Below are 23,332 nucleotides of genomic sequence, written 5' to 3'. Positions count from 1 at the left end.
GTGAGTGTGTTGGCTATACCGAGATACCTTCAATTGAAAAAGAATAGTTTTAGTTGGAAACTGATGACAAAAAAGCCAGACATAGTCTGCTTGGTAAAGGATCCACTGACAGAGGAATTGGGCGGTAGCACAGCGGGTTAAGCGCAGGTGGCACAAAGCACAAGGACCTGTGTAAGGATCCCAGTTCAAGCCCCTGGCTCCCCATCTACAGGGGAGTCACTTCACAGGCGGTGAAGCAGGTCTGCAGGTGTCTGTCTTTTTTTCCCCTTCTCTGTCTTCCCCTCCTCTCTTCATTTCTCTCTGTCCTATCCAACAACAACAATAATAACTACAACAATAAAAATAATTTTTAAAATCCTCTGACAGTTCTTTGCCACAAGACTCTTACCCTGTTCTTCCAGAATGGATCGACCAAGTGTACCTGCCCATTAGCCACTCCCGGCTGCAGGTAGCTCACAGGTACATCACTGACAAGTTGAAAGAATTGCAGATTCCCTATCTCCACCGGGGTGCCGGCCTCTATGTCTGGATTAACTTGAAGAAGGTAACGGGTGTGAAAACAGGAGCTCTTAGGCATGCCTGCCAGATGGGGCTTGAGCTCTGTTCTGTCCCTTCACCTCCCTTAGTACCTGGACCCGTGCACATTTGAGCAAGAGCTGCTTCTTCTTCGCCGCTTCCTGGACAAGAAGGTGATAGTGGGTACTGGCAAGTTCTTCCTGTGTAAGGAGCCTGGCTGGTTCCGCCTCGTGTTTGCCGAAAGGTATCCTCAGCTAAAACTAGGTGAGTGGGGCTGACCTCCCCATCCTGACATCCTTCAGAGATGCTCACAGATAACTACAATACAATGGTCTCCCTTTCTGGCCTTAGCAGCTCAGAGCTCTGGAGCTTCTATACCATCTCCTTTGTGAACAGGAACTGATGGGTACTTGACATACATTACACATTGGAGGCATCTGTTGTGAGCCTGGTAGTGAGCAGGGCATTGAGACTCTGTTGGGATTAATAAAAAGTGACCCTCTGCCCTGGTGAACTCTGCAGGTGAGACAGAAAGGTGGGTGATGACGGACGTGTCATATGCTGTAGAATGTTCAGAGTCTCCTGAAAGCTATGGAGAACATGGCATTTATTCTAACAATTACCTATTGCTTCTCACCCCATGCTGGGCACTGCCTGTTGGAAAGAGAGAAGTGAATGACCTTTAAGTGATGGAAATCACTTTGGGACCAAATGTGGGGAGAAGATGGAAGGGACAGTAGAGGCTTATAGAAAACTGGTTGCAGGATTCGGTGGATATGAAGCACAAGGGTGCTTGGCAGGTGATGTGAGCATGAAGCTCAAAAAGTGTCATCGGGGATGTGGCAGGTAAACTTGGAAATCCATCCCAGAGAAAGGAGGGTTGAAGATCCACATCTCTGAACAAGAGGCTCTGCAATGGTCTGGGGGTCCATCAGCAGAACCACTAAGTCTTTGCCTCTCTCTGTCCCGGTTTGGGCTTTCTAGCTATGGATCGGTTCTGTCAGGTGCTGGCAGAGCAACAGCTGGAGAAGCAGCCGGAGGACACAATGAGGATGTGAGCAGTCTGCTTCCCTCCAGCACTACAGCCCTCCCATCAGCCTCTGGTTAGAAGGCTGGGGGACAGGCTGGGTGCTGGGACTGAGCAGACGGGACTCCTCCAGGAATGAGCTCATCTGATCTGCCATCAACCTCCATATGCTGAGCATCTGTTCCATCTAGAATGTTTGCATCTTTTTAGTCTTTGCTATAGTGTGTGTGTGCGTGTGCGCATGCCCGTGCGCGTGAGCGTGCGCGTGCGTGTGCGTGTGCGTGTGTGTGTGTGTGTGTGTGTGGTGTTTATGAGGGCTGGGGAAATCTAGAGGAATCAAGGGACCTTTCTGGACCCATTTAGATGGGTTTATTTTTGTTTTGTTTTTTCACTTTTTAAATACTTTTATTAGTGACTTAACAGTGATTTACAAAATTAGCAAGTAATAGGGGTATATATAAACTACACCACTTCCACCACCACTGTCCTGTACCCTCACCACCAGAGTTCTCCCAAGGTCAAGTTCTTTCTTTTTCCTGTTCACATGTGTCTCTGCATCTCACTTAGGAGTGAAATCCTGCCATGTTCACATTTACTCCCTTACTTATTTAACTAACCATGATCACTGCCAGTCCTATCCACAAATGGTGAAGCAGGTCTGTAGGTGTCTCTTTGTTTCTCCCTCTCTATCCCCACCTCAATTTCTGGCTACCCTATCAAATGAAAACAAAAAGAAAGAAAAAAATGGGAAAAATGACTGTCAGGAGTGGTGGATTCGTCATACAAATGTGGATCCCCAGTGATAACACTGGTGGCAATAAAAAAATTCAAAAGAATGAATGAAAAAAATTGAAAAAGAAAAAGAATTCTCTGGGTCAATGATGTAACTTAAAGAACCAGGTAACTCAAAGATGCTTTGGGGAGCTCTGTAGTGGAGGCCAGTAGATAATCTCGTCAGGGGTACTGGGATGGGAAGTGTCTGGAATGGGTCTTTTGTTCCACTCAAGATTTGAATAAAGAGCCAGGCGTTGGCACACCAGGTTTAGTGCACATAGTGCAAAGAACAAGAATCCCAGTTCAAGCCCCCAGCTCCCCATCTGCAGGCAGTCACTTCAGAAGTGGTAGAGTAGGTCTGTAGAGTAGGTCCCCACTCTATCTTCCCCTTCCCTCTCAATTTTTTTCTCTCCTATCCAATAAAATGGAAAAAATGGCCACCATGAGCAGTGGATTCATAGTGCAGGCACTTCTTCTAGTGTTTGCCCTTCTTCCGTAGCCAGTCAACAGCGTCAGGTTGAGCCTGATGTAAAGTTTCGAGACCTCCTTTGAATCTGGAGAGGTGGCAGTCGTTGACTATGTGGGTCATAGTCTGTCTGTAGCCGCAGGGGCAGTTCGGGTCATCTCTGGCTCCCCAGCGATGGAACATAGCGGCGCACTGGCCATGGCCTTTTCGATAGCGATTGAGGAGGGCCCAATCATAACGTGCCAGGTCAAAGCTGGGTTGACGCTTGCAGGGGTCTGTGATGAGGTGTTTGTTCTTTACCTCAGCTGACTGCCAGCTCTGTTTCCAAGAGTCTGGAACAGAGAAGTTCAGTGTAGGCGTAGGGGACCAGATTGGGTGACGAGACGTCAAGCGTTGGACAGGGTGGGCGAAGATATCCACGTATATTGGCAGGTTCGGTCGAGCGTAGACGTGGGAAATGAACTTAGATGATGCCGCATCCCGACCAGATTGGATGATGAGACGTCAAACGTTGGACAGGGTGGACTCGAAGAGCAGGACCAACAGCTTGAAAGCTGTCAGGAGCTTGTTGCTGGCTTTGAAAGTGACTGGGATCCATGTGGATTCAGTCGGCTAGGAAGGATCGTCAGTTTCCCCAATGAATGGGTACTCACGGGATGCACCACGGGAAGGTCGATCCAATGCATCCCAAGTGCAGGCACTAAGCCCCACCAATAACCTTGGAGGCAAAAAAAAAAAAGAAGAAGAAGAATGGTAGAATGGGGAAAAAAATCAACACTTCTTCATGAATATGTAATCTTCCTTGATTTGGGTCTTTAACTTCTTTCAACAATATTTTTGCAGCTTAAGCATAGATTTTAACACACTAAATTTTTCATGCCATTTTTATTCAAATATTTTCTTTTTTCAGTATTTTAATGGGGGCTAGGGGTAGTGCTCCTAGTTTAATGCACACTAAACCACGTGCAAGGACCTGGTCTCCACCTGCAGAAGGGAAACTTCACAAATGGTGAGGCAGTGCTACAGGCATTCCCCCACCCCTCTCGTCCTCTTTATCTCACTTACCCTTCTCAATTTTACTCTATTAAATAAATTAAAAAAAATTTTTTTCCTCCAGGGTTATTGCTGGGCTCGGTTCCTGCACCATGAATCCACTGCTCCTGGAGGCCATTTTCCCCCCTTTTGTTGTCCTTGTTGTTGTAGCCTCGTTGTGGTTATTATTATTGCCATTGTGGATGTTGTTCGTTGTTGGATAGGACAGAGAGAAATGGAGAGAGGAGGGGAAGACAGAGGGGGGAGAGAAAGACAGACACCTGCAGACCTGCAGACCTGCTTCACTGCCTGTGGAGCGACTCCCCTGCAGGTGGGAAGCCAGGGGCTCAAACCGGGAATAAATAAATATTTTTAAAAGATTTGATGGGCTAGTTTATGAATCCTGATAGATGACGTGAGAGTCCTGGGTCAGTAATAAAGGACAACTTGTTACAGTAACAGCAGTGATCAGGGGAGCAGCTCTTGGTGCTCTAAGCCCTGGTTCCTAGGGAAAGTGAAGAGGGCCAACAGATGCCTGCACATGCCATAGGTAGTGCTGCAGGAGGGGAAACTCAGGCATAGGGAACAGGGTTCTTTCACAGTGAACAAAAGTCTGCTTGAACTTAGATTCTGAGGGAGACAACTTTATTATGATGTGTTGCAAACAAATTGACCCTTTGCTTTGGAGGGAGACTTAATCCCTGCCACCTGAGGTTATTTGACATCATATATATCTGTATATATCCTGAAAGACATCCTAGAATAAGACAGGCAGACATGCAAGAGACCCAGAAGTATCATCTCTTGATGGTGTTTTGTGAACTTGCTAAATTCATTTGCTAATAGTGTGTGTGTGTGTGTCTGTCTGTCTGTGTGTGTGTGTGTCTGTGTGCGTGCACGTGCACGTGTAGGGGTGGATTTCTTTTGAAATTTTAATGTACGCAATCATGCTGCTTATGAAAAGATGATTTTTCTTTCTGTGATCTTGTATTTGTCTGTTCTAATTGCATCGCCTAAGCATTCAGTATACAGTTGAAAATAAGTAGTGAGAGATTTTTCAGGGAAATATCTCAGCTGGCAGAGCAGAGGCCTTGCATGCCTGAGGTTCCTGTGGCTACATGGATTATCACATGGTTTCTCTTTCTCGTTGAAACTCTCTAGTATGAAATAAGATCAGTCTTTAAAAAAATGAAGCTTACAGCACAAACACATATTTCTCAAGCATATTCAAAAAAGGAAAATGATGGTCAGGACAACATTGCCTGTTCTCAATCTCAGCAGGGTTGAGTTCAGGCTCTTACTCTGAAGTATATCATTGGATTTTTCATCCCTAATCTCCCAATAGTGTTATCATGAATTGATGGTCCAGTTTTCAGAGGTGTTTAATCTTCATCTCTTAAATCATTTTTCTTTTAGCTATTAAAGCGATAAATTATATTGATTTTATAAAAATGTCAAACTGGGAGTCGGGTGGTAGCACAGCATGTTAAGCACAGGTGGCACAAAGCTGAAGGACTGGCATAAGGATCCTGGTTGGAGCGCCCAGCTCCCCACCTGCAGGGGAGTCACTTCACAGGTGGTGAAGCAGGTCTGCAGGCGTCTATCTTTCTCTCCCCTTTCTTTGTCTTCCCCTCCTCTCTCCATTTCTCTCTGTCCTATCCAACAACAATGACATCAATAACAACAAGAATAACTGCAACAGTAAAATAAGGGCAACAGAGGGATAAATAAGTAGACATTAAAAAAATTGTCAAACCAACTTTCCTACAATAAGCCCCCTATGATCAGGGTGGATCATCCTTTAATATGCTGATTTAGTTTAATATGAAGACTTTTATTTGAGAGGCATATTCTTTATTATTATTTTTGTAATGCACTGTTGATTTTGGTGTAAGTAATAATGGGCTCATGAATGTTTGGGGAAGTAATAATGGGCTCATGAAGGTTTGTGTCAAATTGTTTTTCTTTATACTTTAAAGATCTGAGAACATTCACCTGAAAAGTTATCTGTGCCTAAGGTTTTCTTTGTAGGGTTTTTGACAATGGGTTTTCTTTCTGTAACAGATGTAGGAATATTCATATTTTCTGTTTCTTGTGTTAAGTTTGGCAGTTTGTTCTTTAAAAAAAAACTGTCCATTTCTTCTAAGTGTTCACTTCATCTAATTAATGAACTGCAGCAAGTCAAATTCCATTGGAGCTTGTAGGCTTGAGAGAAAGGCTGGAAATACTCCTCTATCAAACCCAAGATCTTTGTATGTAGACCATAAGGAGACTGTGAACTTCTCACAAGAGCTGTAACTAAGAAATAAAAATGGGAATAAAATGGAATACTAACTAGTTCTTGATTAATTTTGAAATAAGTCAAGAAGAAGAAATGAATAATAAGCATATGGCACAAGTAATAAACAAACAGCAAGAGCGGCAACTTATTCAGTCCAACCACAATACTTACATAAGGTAAAACCTGAGAGGTGGTATAGTAGATAAAGAGTTGGGCTCTCAAGCATGAGGTCCTGAGTTCAATCCCTGGCATCACATGTATCAGAGTGACACTCTGGTTCTCTCTTTCTCATTAATAAATACAAAATGTATAATTAGAACAGCAAGATTGAAGTGCATGGTGTTTGAAAGACACATTAAAGAAGACGGTATAAGGGGCTGTGTGGTGGCGCACCTGGTTAAGCGCACAATGCAGAAGGACCCAGGTTTGAGCCCCCAGTCCCCACCTGTAGGAGGAAAGTTTTGCGAGTGCTGAAGCAGTGCTGCAGGTGTCTCTCTGTCACTCTCCCTCTCTATGCACCCCCTGATTTCTGACTGTCTCTATCTAACAAATAAATAAAGATAATTGAAAGAGAGAGAGAGAGAGAGAGAGAGAGAGAGAAAGGTATAATTGGGAAAAATATGGCAGACAAACAATTTTAGAGGCTTGCTTCTCATCATCTTAGCACACTGCAGAGATCTGGCACAAAACAGGTATTTATAAGTTGATAAGTCTGAATGAAAGAGAAAAAAAAAACCATAAATGGAGAGGATAGGAAAAGGCTCAAAATGCCATCAAAGTTGATCACCATGATGATCCTGGCAAGGCCAAAGTGAACACAAGTGGGCTGCTCAGAAGACTCGCAATTCTTTCCAGCCATCCTTGAACTGAGGGATCCTCCTTACTTCCTATCATGGGAAAAGAGATATCTACTCAAGGTGCTTCAGAGAGTTTGTTTTGTTCTGGCCTGAGGGCTGAGCGGGCTCCTGGACTAGTCTCTAGAATGTGCAGCGTTCATGGCACAATAAAAGATTCCTAGAACCAAAGCAACGATTGCTACCTCAACATGCTTCACCTCAGAATGTATCCAGAGACTTCACGTGTGGAATGACAACCCTTCAGCTTCATTACTCGGGTGAGACCTTTCCTTTAATAGTACACTCTAATTTCATCTCAGGTAGTTCACTTTCTAACAAAGTCCCATAACCTAGATATACACCAGTTTCTGTGAGAGAGAGCTTATGTGCACACATATCCATAAACTACAGCAGAATATATACCTGAAAGCAGAAGTACACTAGAGTTCGCAGTGAGTACCTCCCTAACACTTCCTCTCCACTATTCCAAGCTTGGGATCCATGATTGCTCAACAAATTGTTTGGCTTCATATGTTAACTCTCTTTTCAATCACCAGGTTCCAGATGCCACCAGGATGCTGGCTAGGCTTCCCTGGATTGAAGACCCCACCAATGTGTCCTGGAGCTCAGCTTCCCCAGAGTCACACCCTACTAGGGAAAGAGAGAGGCAGACTGGGGGTATGGACCGGCCAGTCAACGCCCATGTTCAGCGGGGAAGCAATTACAGAAGCCAGACCTTCTACCTTCTGCAACCCACATGGTCCATGCTCCCAGAGGGATAGAGAATGGGAAAGCTACCATGGGAGGGGGTGGGTTATGGGGATTGGGTGGAGTTGTACCCCTCCTACCTTATGCTTTTGTTCACTAATCCTTTCTTAAATAAAAAATTAAAAAAAAAAAAGATTCCTAGAAATAGCCAAGTTATGGAAGCAACCTAAACGTTTGAAATTGTAGCATATGTGAAAGAAATTGTAGCATATACGCAAGAAATATATAAAAGAAATTTCATATATATTGATAAATATATACATTCATATATATAATTTATATATAAATATATATTTATATGATATATATTATAAAAATACATATATAAATATATATTATATATTATATATTATATGAATAAATATATAAATATTATATTTACATATACTATAAATTTATCTTAACATATAATATATAAATATATAATACATTTATATGAAAAATAAATATATTATTTATATATAATATTTATATATAAAAGTATATAATATATATAATATAAGGAGTCAGGTAGTAGCTCAGCAGTTTAAGTGCACGTTGTGCAAAGCGCAAGGACCAGCGTAAGGATCCTGGTTAGAGCCCCTAGCTCCCCACCTGCAGGGGAATTGCTTTACAGGCAGTGAAGCAGGTCTGCAAGTATCTATCTTTCTCTCCCCCTCTGTCTTCCCCTCCTCTGTCCATTTCTCTCTGTCCTATCTAACAATCAAGACATCAATAACAATAGTAACTATAACAACAATGAAAAACAAGGGCAACAACAAAAAAGGGAAAATAAATTAAATATATAAAATATTATATGTATATATACATAGATATGAATATACAAATATATTCACATTATATAATATATAAATACATTATGTATTATTTATATAATACATATAATATAAATATATAATATGTAAGCATATAATATATATTAATATACAATAACATTTTATGTATAATAATATATAATATATAAAAATATAGTATTTTTATGTAAATATATTCATAAATATATATATGAAAGAAATTGTAGTATATATGCAATAAAACACTACATAACTATTAACAAAGGTAAACTCGTATTCTGTGTGGTAAAACAGGTAGAACATGAGGTGATTATGCTAAAGGAAAAATAGGTGAGAAAGCAAATTACTGGATGGTTTCTCTCGCAGGATATAAAGAAGCAAAGCAAGCCAACACAACAAAAATAACTCTTTGAAGCTGCAAAAACAAACAACAAGAACAAAACAAAACAAAACCATGATGGGTAAGAGAGGGAGAGTGGAGTGGAAATGGCACTAGAAATTCAGTGGTGGGTGCTCTGAAGTTCCTTCACATACAAAGATGGGAAATGGAGTGCACCGCAAACTTCAGAGAACTCCGTAAACCACCGAAAAGCAAACAGTCATAAAACTGCACGCATAGAAAAAAAAAAAAAAGGAGGAGGAGAAGGAGCATCTTCAGACTATGTGACAAACTTGCACAGAGGAAAGACCTTTCAGGGATGCCTTCTCCTTGATCTGGAAAAACTTTTCAGGCTACAGAGAGGCAGGCAATTGACAAGAACCTCTCTGGTTGGTTCGCACTTCCTCCAAAACGGGGAATTAGAGCCAGGAGGCAAGGGGCCTGAAGCCTGAGGCTCTCAGACCTGAGAGCAGAGCTCATTGGAAGTGGGAGCTAGTGACCTTGAACCCTCTACACTTTTTTCTTTCTTGTGTAGTCAGTCAGCTGGGGACTAGGGCCAGGGGGATCTGAAGCAAGGAAGGCTTTTTGCTTACACCACTCCGAGGCGTTCCTTAACAGTTTGGGAAGGGCCACTGGGTGCAGTCCGGGTGTTTGGAGCCAGGTCTGCTACTCCACTTTCCGGACACTGGTCGTGGCCAGGCTAAGGAAATCGACACTGGCTGCAGCCTATGGAGTGCCAGTGTTAGTTTTCTGCAGCTCTGCTAGGTAGATGCGGCCCCCGTTTTGCAAGCATGGGAGCCTTGGGGTGCACGTACTTTGCACCCCTTTGCACTCTGCAAAGTCCGGCCCCTGCGCCTTCAGGCCCTTTGTGCTGACTCACTTCCTCCTCTGCAGTCCCAGCTCTGTGAGCGCTAGGAGGCCGCCGTCCAGCAGAGGGCTCTTTCTCGCGTTTTCACTGGCGGTGGCCGCCCAGCCTGTGGGAATCCCGGGGCCTAAACGGGGCCCCGGAGTCACTGGTGGGTGGGCGGTTCCCGGATCATGCAGATCTCAGGGCGCGAGATCTCTGCCCTGTTCCTCCGTTCCCGGGCTCTGCACACACTGCCCCTCTGCGGCCTGGGCTGAATGTCCAGGGGACCAAGGTGAGCTCTCAGGAGAGCCCAGCCAGTTTGGGGAGGAGCCTGGCGCCAAAATGTAACCCTGAGGGTGGGGCGGGAGGGGGTCCTGGGTACTTGCCTGTTCCCCATCACTTCATGTGTTGGACTCCAAATGTTCGGTAGGGAAACATCAGCAAGGAGTTATGATATACGAGTATATATCTTTCCTTTCCTTTTCTCTTTCTTTCTGCCTTCTTTCCTTCCTTCCTTCCTACCTTCCTTTCTCCTTTCCTCACCTTCCTTCTTTCTTCCTTTCTTTCTTAGCTTTGACCACGGGCCAGGATTTCTTAGCTTTGGCCATAAGCCAGGACAAGCACTACCTATACAGACTCCTGTTTGTCCTTTCACTGCCACCCTGGCTGTGCACGGTTATAGTCACTGTGCAGGTGTGAAAATGACTTAGGAAGTGGAGCCTCGCTTAGAGCTGGGCTCAAGATGAGACCACTCTGCCCTGGTGCTCACTCACATCTTCCTCCCACCAGGGGGGAAAAGGGGCCCCTGGTGCTGGGTCTGGGGTTCCTGCTCCTATAGAAATCCACACCCCCACTTCTCCAGTCCTCAACTAGTGTCTACTCTTACTTTCCGTTCCTTATTCTATCAGTCACTGCAAGGCCCTTTGGGGACCCTAGGCCCATTTTGCTTCACGTTATACAACTTTTGCCTGGGTTTTTTTTTTAATTAGAACGAGCAAGAAGTGAGAAAGAACTGGGTGATCTCTTAGAGTGTAGAATGAAGACTTTCACCAAAGTAAACCAAGCTACAGTAGCTTGGCCTTAAAGCCAAATAAAAGTAGCAAATCTAGCCTGGGACACAGAGTAGACCTTGAAATGAAATTGCACACACAAGATTATTACAGGCAGGGAGAACAAGGAGTGATAAGGAGTATGTACTCTTTCTTTCTTTCTTTCCTTCTTTCCTTCTTTCTTTCCTTCCTTCCTTCCTTTCTTCCTTCTCCCTCCCTCTCTTTCTTTCTTTTCTGTTGCCACTAGGGTTATGGCTGGGCCTCAGTGCCTGCACAATGAATCAATGCACTGCTCCCATCAGCCATTTTTTTCTTTTCTTTCTTTTTATCCATCTTCCATTCTTCCTTCCTTCCTTCCTTCCTTCCTTCCTCCTCCTCCTTCTTTCTCCTCTCTCTCTCTCTCTTCCCTTCTTTCTTTCTTTGGTATTGAGTTCTTTTATCTTTTCACAGATGTCCACTCTCCCTCAGAAGAACCCCAGACCACTTACTTCCTGTCCAGGCCCAGCCTGCACACAGAACATGGACAGTAATGGTGGGGCTGGTCTGAGAAGAGAGTGCTGCTGCGAACCAGACCAGAAGCAGTCGAAGCTCTATGGAGTGGGTGACCCTGCTGCCATGTTCTCCTGTGACAGCCCTTATCTGTCCTCCAGGGGGAACATCATTAAGTGGTTCTGGGACTCAGCGGAGGAGGGCTATAGGACCTACCACATGGATGAGTATGATGAAAAGAAGAACCCCAGTGTGAGTGAAGCCCCTCCCTAGGGGACCCAATAGAAGACTGCAGATGGAGGCAGGGAGAGCTACTCTACTCTGCCCAGTATGACAGTGCCCAGCTGGCTCTCATCAAGTTGGCATTAAGCCCCTCTGACCTCCATGAGAATCCCCTTAACTATAAATGGACCATAAACTGTGGATTCTCGGAAGCTCTCTTGGAAGACTTCCCCCCTCTCCTGTGAGGCTAGCACCTTCCTGGGGAGGCAGTCAGCTGTTGTGAGTGTCCTAGGGAAGCATTTGCACCAGCACAGGGGTGCTCCTTGATGTCCATTCACCACTGTTTTGTTGCTGCCAGAACACCAACTTGCTCTGACCATTTTTTTTTTTTTTTTGCCTCCAGGGTTATTGCTGTGGCTAGGTGCCTGCACCATGAATCCACTGCTCCTGGAGGTCGCTTTTCTTATGCTATTAATTCAGTGCATGCATTGAGTTCCTCTAGGCCCCTCAAAAGGGACAGTGGTATCTCAGCATTGCAACATGGGGAGATCAGATGTGTAACTGGGGGCAGACATTGCTTAGTGCTTAGGAGACATGCTGGGGCTCACGTGGGGTGGCTCCAGTCAGGAGGTAAGCTTACTGATCTTCCCTCACTAGCTCAAGGGCTCAGTGATCCAGAAAGGAAGACTTGGGGAGCATTTTGGTACAAACACTCGTTTTATTTTGGGATGGGCTTGGGTTTATATAGAGATTTAAACAAAGAACATTCTTCAAATACATCAGAAATTACAGGTTTCTTAAAGGTCAGCTTGCCCCTGTGGTAGGGGGCTGGTATGACAAGAATTGATGCCATACATAAATATCAAGACAATTTGTCTCCATGAGGCAGGCAAGTTAATTATCCAAAGGCATTTGAGAGAAGCATAGGGATTAAACCAGTAAGGTAAGATAGAGGGAAGAAAAATAAGGCTTGATGTAAATCATAGATATCAAGAACCATAAGGAAATGGAAGTTTTGGGGTTTTCTCTGACGTCTGAGGTGTATGATGGAGTATATTTCTCCTTTGTGATCAATAGGTGAAGTGGATATGTGAACTTTGAGTGACTGTGAACTGTGAGTGAACCTTAAAGCAGGCAGCCATGTGGCCTGCTAGCAGGGAGAAACTAAGTGTGAGGTACCTGTAGGATTTCTGTGAGCTTGAGAGTCTAACAAGGAGAAACTGAGTCTGGGAGACTTTTCCCTCTTGGCTCATCTCTATATGGAGAGAGGCTAACAAGTGGGGTGTCTTTCCAGACGTCCATCTGAGGATGGGGGGAGCTTCCCTAAGCTCTATCAAGCTTTCACATAGTCCCACAGGGACAGGTCAGGTAAAGAGCTTCCGGGTCCAAAAGAAAAGGTGATGCCTTCTAGGCAGGTTTGTGAGAAAGGCTGCCTGGAGAAGGCAGCCTTTGAACAGAGCTTTAGAAATGGGGATCCTCTCCTTGCCCTGGCTCTCCACCTTTCTGAGAGCTGAGCAGAGGGCAGGGTCTGAGCAAAGCCAGAGAGAGTGGGTAGAAGGGTAGACATGCAGATGACCTCAGCTTTGCTTTGCTGCCTTGGTGCTCAGGATAGTGGGGGGGGCTTTTTCTTGACACCCCTCTGCCATGCTCACCCTGCCTCTGTACCCCTTCATCCCTAGGGCATCATTAACTTGGGCACCAGCGAGAACAAACTCTGCTTTGACCTACTGTCCTGGCGGGTAAGTTCTGATGCCCCCTCTGAGGGGCTGTCTTCTGGGAAGGACAGAGGTACTGCTGCTGTGAGGACACAGGTGGCAGGACCAGCCATCCCTGCCTGGGTGTGTGTACCCAAGTCTTGCTCCTCCCTCTCTGTCCCAGCTGAGCCAGAGTGACATGCTGCAGGTGGAGCCAGCCTTGCTGCAGTACCCCAACTGGAGGGGACATCTATTGTGAGTAGTTGCCATAGGCCACTTGTCCTCAGTTCATGGTGGGGGTTGAGGTGGGGTGACATGTGGTAATGTCATATAGCTGGGCAGAGGATGCCGTTAGCATTGATTGAGTAGGGATCAAGGATGCTGCTCAACTTCCTCCAGCACCTTCGGGCATTGTCACCCCCTAAGACACACAAAACACACACACACACACACACACACACACACACACAGCAAAGAATGATGTCAACCCAAATGCCATAGTGGCATGTAGGTAAAGCTTTTTAAAGCCTAAAGGCCTAGTTCTGGAGACCTGGCGAATGTAGGGGGATTCCTGTAGCATCTTTGGGAAACCGGAGCTTCCTGCCAGGCCCACTCCAGGTCAGGGGCTTTGTACTTTGATGTCTCTGGGTCTGAGATGGGGAGAGCCTTCAGGTGAGGAGTCCTGCCCCACTTTCTTAGTAGCTTTAGAGGAACCAGAATCAGCTTCTGGGAACTTCCTCACTGCTGAGGTGGGAGATGGTGAGTAGTACTAATGGGAGGTTGTGCTTAGGGCCCAGAGCCTTCCCTGTACACGTAATGGCTGAGCAAGGCTTGAGTCCAAGACTGATTCTCAAGCACAAGGTCTGGTAAATAATATGGGGGAGTCAGCTTGAGTGTAAGCTCTGCCACTTAGCAACAAGTGACTTATTTCCTCCAAACCTCAGTTTCTTTGTCTGTAAGATGGGAATGAGAGCAATCAGCATGTTTTAAAGAGGAAATGAGTGAAATGTTCTAGTGTTACCTCCCTTTTAAAAACATATTTTTTGGGAGTGGGGTGGTAGCGCAGTGGATCGAGCGCATGTGGCGCAAAGTGCAAGCTCTGGCCAAAGGATCTCGGTTCGAGCCCCCGGCTCCCCACCTGCAGGGGAGTCGCTTCACAGTCGGTGAAGCAGGTCTGCAGGTGTCTGTCTTTCTTTCCCCCTCTCTATCTTCCCCTCCTCTCTCCATTTCTCTCTGCCCTATCCAACAACAATGACATCAACAACAACAATAGTAATAACTACAACAATAAAACAACAAAGGCAACAAAAGGGAAAAAATTAAAAATATGTTAAAAAACCACAAAAACATTTTATTAGTGATTTAATAGTAATTTATAAGATTATAAGATAATAGGATGGATGAAACTGGAGGTGATTATGCTTAGTGAAAAGACGAAAGAGAACTACCAGATGGTTTCATTCATGTGTTGAATATAGAGATCTGAATTACGTGAACTTGACAGAAAGAATATATCCATCCAAACAGAAGGACACAGACTGTCTGTGTGACTTGTGGGAACTATGGTGGTTATCTCTGGGACATGGGAGGGTGGGGACACAGAACTCTGATAGTGGGTATGGTTTGGGACTACATATTGTAATTTTATAATCTTGTAGCAAACTATTAATAACAAATAGAAAATCATAAAAAAGATAATAGGGGTATAATTTCATACCACTCCCACCACCAAAGTTCTGTGTCGTCTCCTCCCCCCACCCCACCCAATGGTAACCACTATAGTTCTCCTAAGGCCATCTTTATGGATTGACTATATACTTTCTCTTTTATTCAAGTTCATGTATTTCAGCTCTCTATATTCCACTTATGAGTAAAACCATCTCAGAGTTGTCCTTCCTTTTCCCTCATCCCTCTTAGATAAGAGAAACAGAGCCTGACTTCTCCAGAATCTCTTCCCTTTCAGGGAGGCACCTGCTTTTCATAAATGCTCGTAATTAGTAACCACACTTTGGGAAACATTGAGACAGCTCACCCCCCTACAGTTCACAGTTTACCAGGTACAAGGACCTGGGTTTGAGTCCCTGGCCACCACGTGGGAACACCATGCAACAGAGAAGCTTCACACACTAGGGGTGGTGATGGGGCTGTGGTTTCCCTCTCTCTCCTCTTTCTCTCTCTGTCTCTCACCCTTTATCTGGAAAAAAGAGAAAGAAACCCCATGGACAGAAAAATTCCTATGATTACAGCTATTATGTTTTTATGATTTACTGATTGATGAGAGAGACCAGAGCACTACCCATCTCTGGCTTATGGTGGTGCTGGTGGTTGAGCTTGGGATCTTGAAGCTTCAGGCATGAAAGTCTTTTGCATAATCATTATGCTATCTCCCCATCCCTTATTGTTATTGTTATAGTACAGTTATTGTTATTAGCTGGATCTAGAAGGATTGTTAGTTTTTGATAGTCTTACAGTCTATAGACTACATGGGGTTGGGTATCCTAGAACTACTGAAAATGAAAGTGCTGCTGGATGGGGGTAGTTGTGGGGCTGTGGGGCCGTGGGCACTGAGGGGTGCAGACAGATGCTGACAGAGGGTAATGGCAGAGAGGGTAATGGCCAATGCCTGGTTTTACCAGAGGAGAATTGGGGTAGCATTGGGATAGGGGGTTGGAATGGACTAGAAGTTGAGGCCCAGCTCACCAGCATCTGTCTGTCTGTCCTATCTCCAGCCTCCGTGAGGAAGTGGCCAGGTTCCTGTCTTTCTACTGCAAGAGTCCGGCACCCCTTAAAGCAGACAATGTGAGCACCCCGCTTTCCTGCCCTTCTGTTCACCTCCTCCATCTTTTGGCCAGTTGGGGCTAAGGTGAGGTTGGGATTGGGGTTCTCCTCATCCTAGACAGTCAGAGTTGGGTGTCACTTGTACCTCAGTATGTTTGGTGGCACCTCTGCCTTCACATTGTTGTGAAGACCTTGCAGGATCTCTGTGAAGGAGCCACAGGGATGAGCTTGACTTAGTCAGGAGGGTCCTGCAGGAGGGCCCACCAGGGGTGGCTCTGCTGTGACAGATGGCAGTGAGGTAGGGCCTGGTCCTCTTTTTTTTTTTTTTTTGCCTCCAGGCTTATTGCTGGGACTCGGTGCCAGCACTAGGAATCCACTGCTCCTGGCAGCCATTTGTTCCATTTTATTGAATAGGACAGAGAGAAATTGAGAGAGGAAGGGGAGATAGAGAAGGAGAGGAAGATAGAAACCTGCAGTCCTGCTTCATTGCTTGTGAAGCATCCTCCCTGCAGGTGGGGACCTGGGACTTGAACTGAGATTCTTTCGTGGGCCCTTGCCCTTAGTACTATTTATGCTTAATCCTATGTGCACTTAGCTGGGTGTGCCACCAGCCAGGCTTGGTCCTCTCTTTCTCTGAGCCCCATAGAGGCTGGGGGTCTTTGATCTGTCCTGGGGCAGATTCATCTTTGTCCTGTGGGCGTGTCCCTCTCAGGTGGTGGTTCTCAACGGCTGTGCCTCTCTCTTCTCTGCTCTGGCCACGGTGCTGTGTGAGGTGGGGGGTAAGTGAACTGAGCCCCTCCCAGTGCTGGGTGGCTGCTCACAGAGACCAGAGGAAAAGAGAAATGCAGGTATTTGCTTTGGTGTTTTATCAGAAAGGGAAACACTCTCAAGAAGCCCCAGAGTCTGTTAGTCTGGTAGCCTGGGTGGGTTACGGGGGTTCCAGCGCCCTGACAAATATGGACAAATTCCCACTCAGGTCAGCTGTGCAAACTGTGGCTTAGGAGACCATGGAGTTCTGATCAGCAGCTAGAGGGTGCTTTTCTTCTGGGAAGGGCAGTGATGGTGCGGGTCAAATGAGAACAGCCACACCAAGACTGGTGGTCATTCACTCTCTGGTGGTTTGTGGCTTGGCTTCACCTCCTCGAGGGAGGTGGTGTCTGTGCCTGCTTGCAGAGCCCCAGGCTGGCCTCAAATGACTCCAGTGACTCCAAGCAGCTACATATTTCTTGTCAACATCAAGTTTTTCCATCCGCGGAGGCCAGATTGTCAGCCTGCAGCCCTCACTGGCTCCCAGTCTAGACTTAGGGTGATTCCCCCTCCATGCCCCCTGCTGCAGAGGTGGCACCAGTAAAACTGGGGTGATAGAAGTACTGGCTTCACACAGTGATCCTGAGGGTTAGGGTCCATGCCCTCCATGGCACGTAGTAAATGCTCAGTAAATACCAGCTACTAAGTATAAGGAAAGAAATTGATGTGGGTGGGTCTGAGCTTTGCAAAGAGTTTTAGGAGCAGAAGGGGGAAGCAGGACACGTGTTTCCCAAGGACACTGAGGACTTGGAGAGGCAGGAGACCCATGGATGGAAGGTCTGAGTGACCAGCCCTGGCCCTCCCCCTCCCCCAGAGGCCTTCCTCATCCCTGCCCCTTACTATGGAGCTGTCACACAGCACGTCCACCTCTATGGCTCCGTCCAGCTGGTCTGTGTCTACCTGGACAGTGAGGTAAGCATTTCTGAGACCCTAGGGAGCGCCTTGGTTTGCCTATAAACCCCAAGTCTCTGATACCTGGATTTGAGGTGGACCTGGGCAGAGTCTATGCTGAGGGTGTGGGGGTCCCAGGTGAATGGAGAGTGGAGCCTTCAGTAGCCTCAAAATTGCCTGTCCCTGAGTTTCCCCAGGGATGAGATGCCAGGAGTCCGTAGAGAAGTTGCTGGGGGGTGGGGGGGTGGCACGGGGACCCTGTTAAAAGGTGGGGTGAGTACAAGGCAGAGCAGACCCCAGCATGGAAGCCCTTGGGTCCAGTCAGTGGATCTCTGGGGCATCTTCCCAAAACCTAAGTGTGACGAGGTATCCCTAATGTGATGGGACAGGGGTGGGTGACCATGAGGGGAGAGTGGCCTCACTGTGCTTTGGCTGTTTGAAGGAGATGCAGGGATGGGGGTGGGGAGTGGGAGAGGCTCCTAGAGTTGGGGTGTGGGGAGATCATGGAATCCGTCTCTTTGTGGGTCTTTTCCAGGTCTCTGGGTTGGCCACACACCCCTTCCAGCTCACTGTGGGGAAGCTGGAGGAAGCCCTGCAAGGAGCTGCTTCTCAGGTCTGGGGGTCCAGTCACACTGCAGGTTGGGACAGCGTGGGACTGAATAGGGCTAGGACTCCTACCCCCGTGGCTGGTGCCCCTGGGAATAGGGGTGCCTTCTGTGTTGGTGGTGAGGATGGGGTTAGGGTGGTAGCATGGAATCATTCTGGGAGTAAGGCAAGAACCTGCCCATGGCTGGGGGTGGGGGTGGGGGAGCCACAAAAGAAAGACTGTCGCACCTCAGTGTACAGGCTCCACCAGGGAGCTTGATTATAAACACCACCACAAGCACAAGAACTCAGGTTCAAGCCCTTGGTCCCAACCTGCAGGGGGAAGCTTCACAAATGGTGAAGTAGTGTTGCAGGTCTGTCTCTTTCTCTCTTTCTCCGTCTTTCTCTTTCTCTCCCTTCTCAATGTCTGTCTCTATCCAAAATAAATAAATAAATAGATAATAAAAATATGAATGCTTATGTAAAAAATAAATAAATGAAAAAGAGAAACATCAACCTCTGTCTGCAGAGATAGCTCACTGGGTAGGGTGTGTGCCTTGCCATGCACATGGCTCCTAGATGGACACCTCATTATCACACAGGTAGCATTATGGCCCCCAGGGAAGCTCGGGGACAGTGGTGTCTGTCCCTGTCTTGGCCTCTCTTTTTCACTATCTGGAAGAATTTTAAAATGCAACTCCCTCTCCACCATTCTACCAAGAAAGGCAGCCCCTACTGGCACGTGGGGTGTGTGTGTGTGTGTGTGTGTATGTAGCAGCACCCCTTCTCTGTCCTTGTTGGTTTCATCTCAGGGGGGTGCTCGGTTCCCACCACAGTCCCCGGAGAATGGCCCGTCCAGCTGGCCTGTGTGACTCCCACCTTCTGTTGTTTTCAGGGTGTGAAGGTCAAAGGCCTTATCCTCATCAACCCCCAGAATCCTCTGGGCTATGTGTACTCTCCAGAAGAGCTGCGAGAGTTCCTGGAATTTGCCAAGAGGTAAGGCACCCCACACTGGTTCCCATGGTGGGGCTGGGGGCTCTCTACATGTCCCGCTCCCCTCTTTACTTCACTGCGCATGTCTGTGGGCTTGGCTCTGCCAGGTGGCTTGCGGGGAGGCAGGCATTTGTGGGCATCTATTTTTTTTTTTTTGCAGGCATTTATTTTTCTCTTTCGGGTCCCCGTGCTTATAATCCAAGGCACAGTTCAGGTTCCAAGTCCCCTGCAGAGCCCTTGATGTGCTTGGTCTCTGATAATAAGCCCAATAACCCTCTTGGGTCTCGATCCTGTTGTTATCCCCAGCAGTGGAGCCTTAGATGAGGGGTGGAATCATCTGGAATGTGGGTCTGTCTGGACTCAAATGTGCCTCCCCATGGAGGTGCCCCCAGGGCTCTGCCTCCTCCCCAGGAAGCTTCAGAAGTTCACTGTCATCTGCTTTGTGTGTGTGGCTTCCTGTTTGTCTGGGGGGGGGGGGGAAGACAAAAGAAGCATGTTCCTGGAAAAAAATCCCGAGTTCGTCTGGATTTCTGATTCACTGGTGTCCCCCCTGGGAGGCATCATAGTTGGTCTACAAATGAGCTGTCCCTTCCCCACACCTGTCCTCCCAGGCATGCGCTGCACGTGCTGGTGGATGAGGTCTACATGCTGTCTGTGTTTGTGGACACGGCTGGATACCACAGTGTCCTGAGCCTGGACAGGTGAGGCTGCTCCCCAGAGCTGGCTCTGCCAGTCCCCACTCCCCCATGGCACCCCTCCACTTGGCCACAGGCATGACCCCATCATTCTAGCAGCTCCCAAGTGAGATTCCCTAAGGCAACATTGGGAGGGCTGGGTAGATCAGTGGTTTTCACAGTGTTCTGTGGAGCTTCTAAAAAATCCTAAATGTTCCTTGAATTATAGATCGGAGCAGGCTGGGGAATAGCCTCCTCTACAGTTTACTTCACTTCTAGTCATTTTAGTTTCATCCATCTATCTATCCATCCATCCATTCATCCATCCATCCATCCTGCATCAGCTCACTTGTTCATTCAGCAAACTTCTAAAGTACTGTGAACATGAGTTCTGGTTAGTACTTGGAAGGGAGTGAGAGAAGGATGAAGAGAGGGAGGGAAGAAGAGAGAAAGAGTGCATATCAGAACATCATTCTTGGCACATGCGATGTTGGGATCCAACTCAGGACCTCATCTTCTTAGGTCCAATGTTTTTGCCATATAACCTCTCAGTTCTGTCGTTCGGACTTGTGTGTAAAAGCAGGATTGAGGCTGGGTTTGGCCTGCAGGCTGTAGTTGGCTGAGACTGGGCTTTGAAAGATGCCTAGGGCCTCGTGATCTAAGAGGTGAAGCCAGAGTTTGCCTAGAAACAGAACCATCTCCTCGTTGTCCAATCACATGTGTTGAGCTCCAAGAGGAGCTGTGTTGCCTCTGTTCCTGCTCTGTATTCCCTGCAGGCTGCCTGACCCTCAGAGGACCCACATGATGTGGGCTGCCAGCAAGGTGGGTCCCTGAATGACCTCGGGGTATTATGGAGGAGGAAGGGAAGAGAGGTGGGCAGACCTGGCTCCCTTCCCTCCGCTGAGGAGGATCTGGCTGCCACCCAGGATGCCTTCTTCCTCCTCCAGGACTTTGGGATGTCAGGGCTCCGCTTCGGCACCTTGTACACTGAAAACCAAGACGTGGCCACTGCCGTGGCTTCCCTCTGCCGCTACCATGGGCTCAGCGGTTTGGTCCAACACCAGATGGCACAGCTGCTCCGGGACCGAGGTGTCTGTCTGACCAGGGTCACCTGAGAAGGACAGGAAGGATCATAGTCATCCTGGGACCAGTTTGGCATCACAAATGGTCTTCCGAGGAGGACTAGGGTGGTGTTTGAGAACCCAGCTCTGGACCCAGATGGAGTCATACCCTGCTTGGTCATGTCCTGGCTGTGGGGCACATTCTTTCTTCCCCTGAGAGTTTCCTCCTCTGGAAAACAGGGATCATGATGGTCCCTTTTGTTGTAGGGGTAGTGTGATTTGTCATTGAGTTAGAATCATACCTGGCATGGAACAGGCATTTGATCTCATTATTATTCTTTTTAAAATTTTGTTAGTGATTTAATATTGATTTACAAAATTGTGAGATAACAGGGGTATAATTCTATGCCATTCCCACCACCAGAGTTCTGTGTCCCCATTCCGTCCACCGGAAACTGCAGCAATTCTCCCAAGGTCACAGATAGGAATTTACTATTATTTCTATAACTATGTTTATATATATAGTTGCCCATTTTCCTATGGTCCTGCCTTCTCTCCCATTCTAAGTCACACATCCACCTATTTCTACTTCTGAATGTTCTTACTTTTTTTCTCTTCTCTCTGGGTCTTCATGGAATTGGAGTTCAGAGCCCTCTGGTCATCTTCCCTTAATATTTCTCCCTCTCTGTGGGGGTATGGACCAACATTCTTTATGGGGTGCAGAAGGTGGGAGTTCTGGCTTCTATAATTGCTTCTCCATTGGATACAGGTGTTGACAGATTGACTCATACTCCTAGCCTGTTTCTATCTTTCCCTATGGGGTAAAGCTCTGGGGAGGTGGGGTTCTAGGTCACATTGGTGAGGACATTTGTCCAGGGAAGTCAGGATGGAATCATAGTAGCATCTGAAAATTGGTGGCTGAAGGGTTATGATAGGTTATAAACCAGGACAAAATATTTGATAAACAGGAACCAAAAAGTAGGAGAAGAGCAGATCTCATTATTCTAATAGAAGTGACCTCATTATTAATTGTATGCACTTGAAACAAGAGAACAGAAGCTTCTAAGGGGGAAGTTCATGTCTGGGGAGACTTGTTCTTTTCTCAGATTCAAATCTCTCCCCAGAGCCCTACAAAGTATGACTTTCTGTCTTGCTCTTTAGACAAGGAGGATGAGAACCTGGTTCTGCATATCTGATGTAATAGTAAAGGTTCAGAAACAGTGACAGCATCACTTGCTGGCAACCACACACCGGAACAGCTAGAGCTCTCATAGACTTCTCAGAATGTGAGATGGTGCAGCCATTTTGGAAAGGAATATGGCCGCTGCTCAGAAAGACAAACACATACTGACTGGACCATAAGTCCACTCCTAGATCTTTATCTTTCACTGATTTTGTACTCTTTCAGTTTTTGGGCTAATGGGGCAGAGGGGAGGGTTGGTGGGAGATTGACCTTTTGACTTCTCTTTCACCCAAACAGACTGGATCAACCAGGTGTACCTGCCGGAAAACCATGCCCGACTCAAGGCTGCTCACACCTATGTCTCAGAAGAGCTTGCGGCCCTGGGGGTCCCCTTCCTGCGAGGTGGGGCAGGCTTCTTCATCTGGGTGGACTTGAGGAAGGTAAGGCAGGTGGAGGTGGAGATGCAGGTAGGGAGGGAGATGGGACCTGCCTCCTGACCGGTTGTGGGGGGGGGGTTCCCCATCTGCATGCTGAGCCCATTCATACCCACCCCCCTGCCCCAGTATCTGCCTAAGGGCACCTCTGAGGAAGAAATGCTGCTCTGGCGTCGCTTTCTGGACAACAAGGTGCTGCTGTCCCCTGGCAAGACCTTCGAATGCAAAGAGCCTGGCTGGTTCCGCCTGGTCTTCTCTGACCAGCCCCTCCGGCTTTCACTGGGTGAGCAGCCTGCCGCCCCAGCCTGCTTCTCACTGCCCCCTGCATTCTGCTACCACTTCTTCTGGTCCTACTTGTGACCCCAGAGGCCTCAGCTTGTTTGACCCCTCCCCTTCATCCACCCAATCCAAGCTGATGGGCCCTCACTTCTCTTTCCCAGGGATGCAGAGGGTCCGGCAGGTGCTTGAGGACCAATCCCCGGTGGCAAAGAACCCCCCTTCCTGTCAGCCCCAGGACCCCAGCGGCCAGGACAAGTGAGCTGCTCTTTACCTTGTGGCTCCAAAGCTGATAGCCACTGCCTGCCTGGGCTGGATGGAACTGTGAAGACTGAATGCAGATGAGCTGTTCAGCAGGAAGGCAGCTCACTTGCTCACTTGGCGTAGTCCCCAGAGAACCATTCCTGCCTCTGTCAGTGGTGGTTCTGTAAGCACACACCCCCCCACCTCCTATTAAACAGAACTGGGGAGAGAAA

General features: G+C 47.1%; 2 protein-coding genes across 3 annotated transcripts in view; both read left to right on the top strand.

The window, feature by feature from the left end:
- The window catches only part of ACCSL (1-aminocyclopropane-1-carboxylate synthase homolog (inactive) like), an 87,461-nt gene extending 85,853 nt beyond the window's left edge, over positions 1 to 1,608 (top strand). The window contains exons 13-15 of the mRNA XM_007531511.3: positions 402 to 544; positions 627 to 780; positions 1,501 to 1,608. Coding sequence (XP_007531573.2) covers positions 402 to 544; positions 627 to 780; positions 1,501 to 1,574 — 371 coding nt within the window. The 3' untranslated portion in view covers positions 1,575 to 1,608. The remainder of the gene's footprint in view (positions 1 to 401; positions 545 to 626; positions 781 to 1,500) is intronic.
- Positions 1,609 to 9,819: 8,211 nt separating this feature from the next.
- On the top strand, positions 9,820 to 23,332 carry ACCS (1-aminocyclopropane-1-carboxylate synthase homolog (inactive)). Of its 2 annotated transcripts, XM_016191860.2 has the most exons (15): positions 9,820 to 10,012; positions 11,220 to 11,510; positions 13,160 to 13,219; positions 13,359 to 13,429; positions 15,904 to 15,973; positions 16,665 to 16,731; positions 17,574 to 17,671; positions 18,186 to 18,263; positions 19,131 to 19,231; positions 19,840 to 19,929; positions 20,679 to 20,724; positions 20,850 to 20,991; positions 22,444 to 22,586; positions 22,710 to 22,863; positions 23,021 to 23,332. In XM_016191860.2, the coding sequence occupies exons 2-15, from the start codon at positions 11,220 to 11,222 to the stop codon at positions 23,116 to 23,118; spliced, it is 1,509 nt and encodes a 502-aa protein (XP_016047346.1). In that variant the 5' UTR covers positions 9,820 to 10,012; the 3' UTR covers positions 23,119 to 23,332. The 2 variants fall into 2 exon arrangements, with proteins under 2 accessions (XP_016047346.1, XP_060032549.1); XM_060176566.1 differs by lacking the exons at positions 9,820 to 10,012; positions 11,220 to 11,510 and adding an exon at positions 11,898 to 11,933.

Source organism: Erinaceus europaeus, chromosome 17 (assembly GCF_950295315.1).
Source record: "Erinaceus europaeus chromosome 17, mEriEur2.1, whole genome shotgun sequence".
In the NCBI taxonomy this organism is placed as follows: Eukaryota; Metazoa; Chordata; class Mammalia; order Eulipotyphla; family Erinaceidae; genus Erinaceus; species Erinaceus europaeus.
Note: the sequence above shows the minus strand (reverse complement) of the source record. Positions and strands in the feature narration are given on the sequence as shown.

Coding starts and splice junctions, on each gene's coding strand:
- ACCS (XM_016191860.2), top strand. CDS start 11,220: ATGTCCACTCTCCCTCAGAAGAACCCCAGACCACTTACTTCCTGTCCA. Junction 11,511..13,159: donor ATGAAAAGAAGAACCCCAGT/GTGAGTGAAGCC, acceptor CTTCATCCCTAG/GGCATCATTAACTTGGGCAC. Junction 16,732..17,573: donor GGTGCTGTGTGAGGTGGGGG/GTAAGTGAACTG, acceptor CCCCTCCCCCAG/AGGCCTTCCTCATCCCTGCC.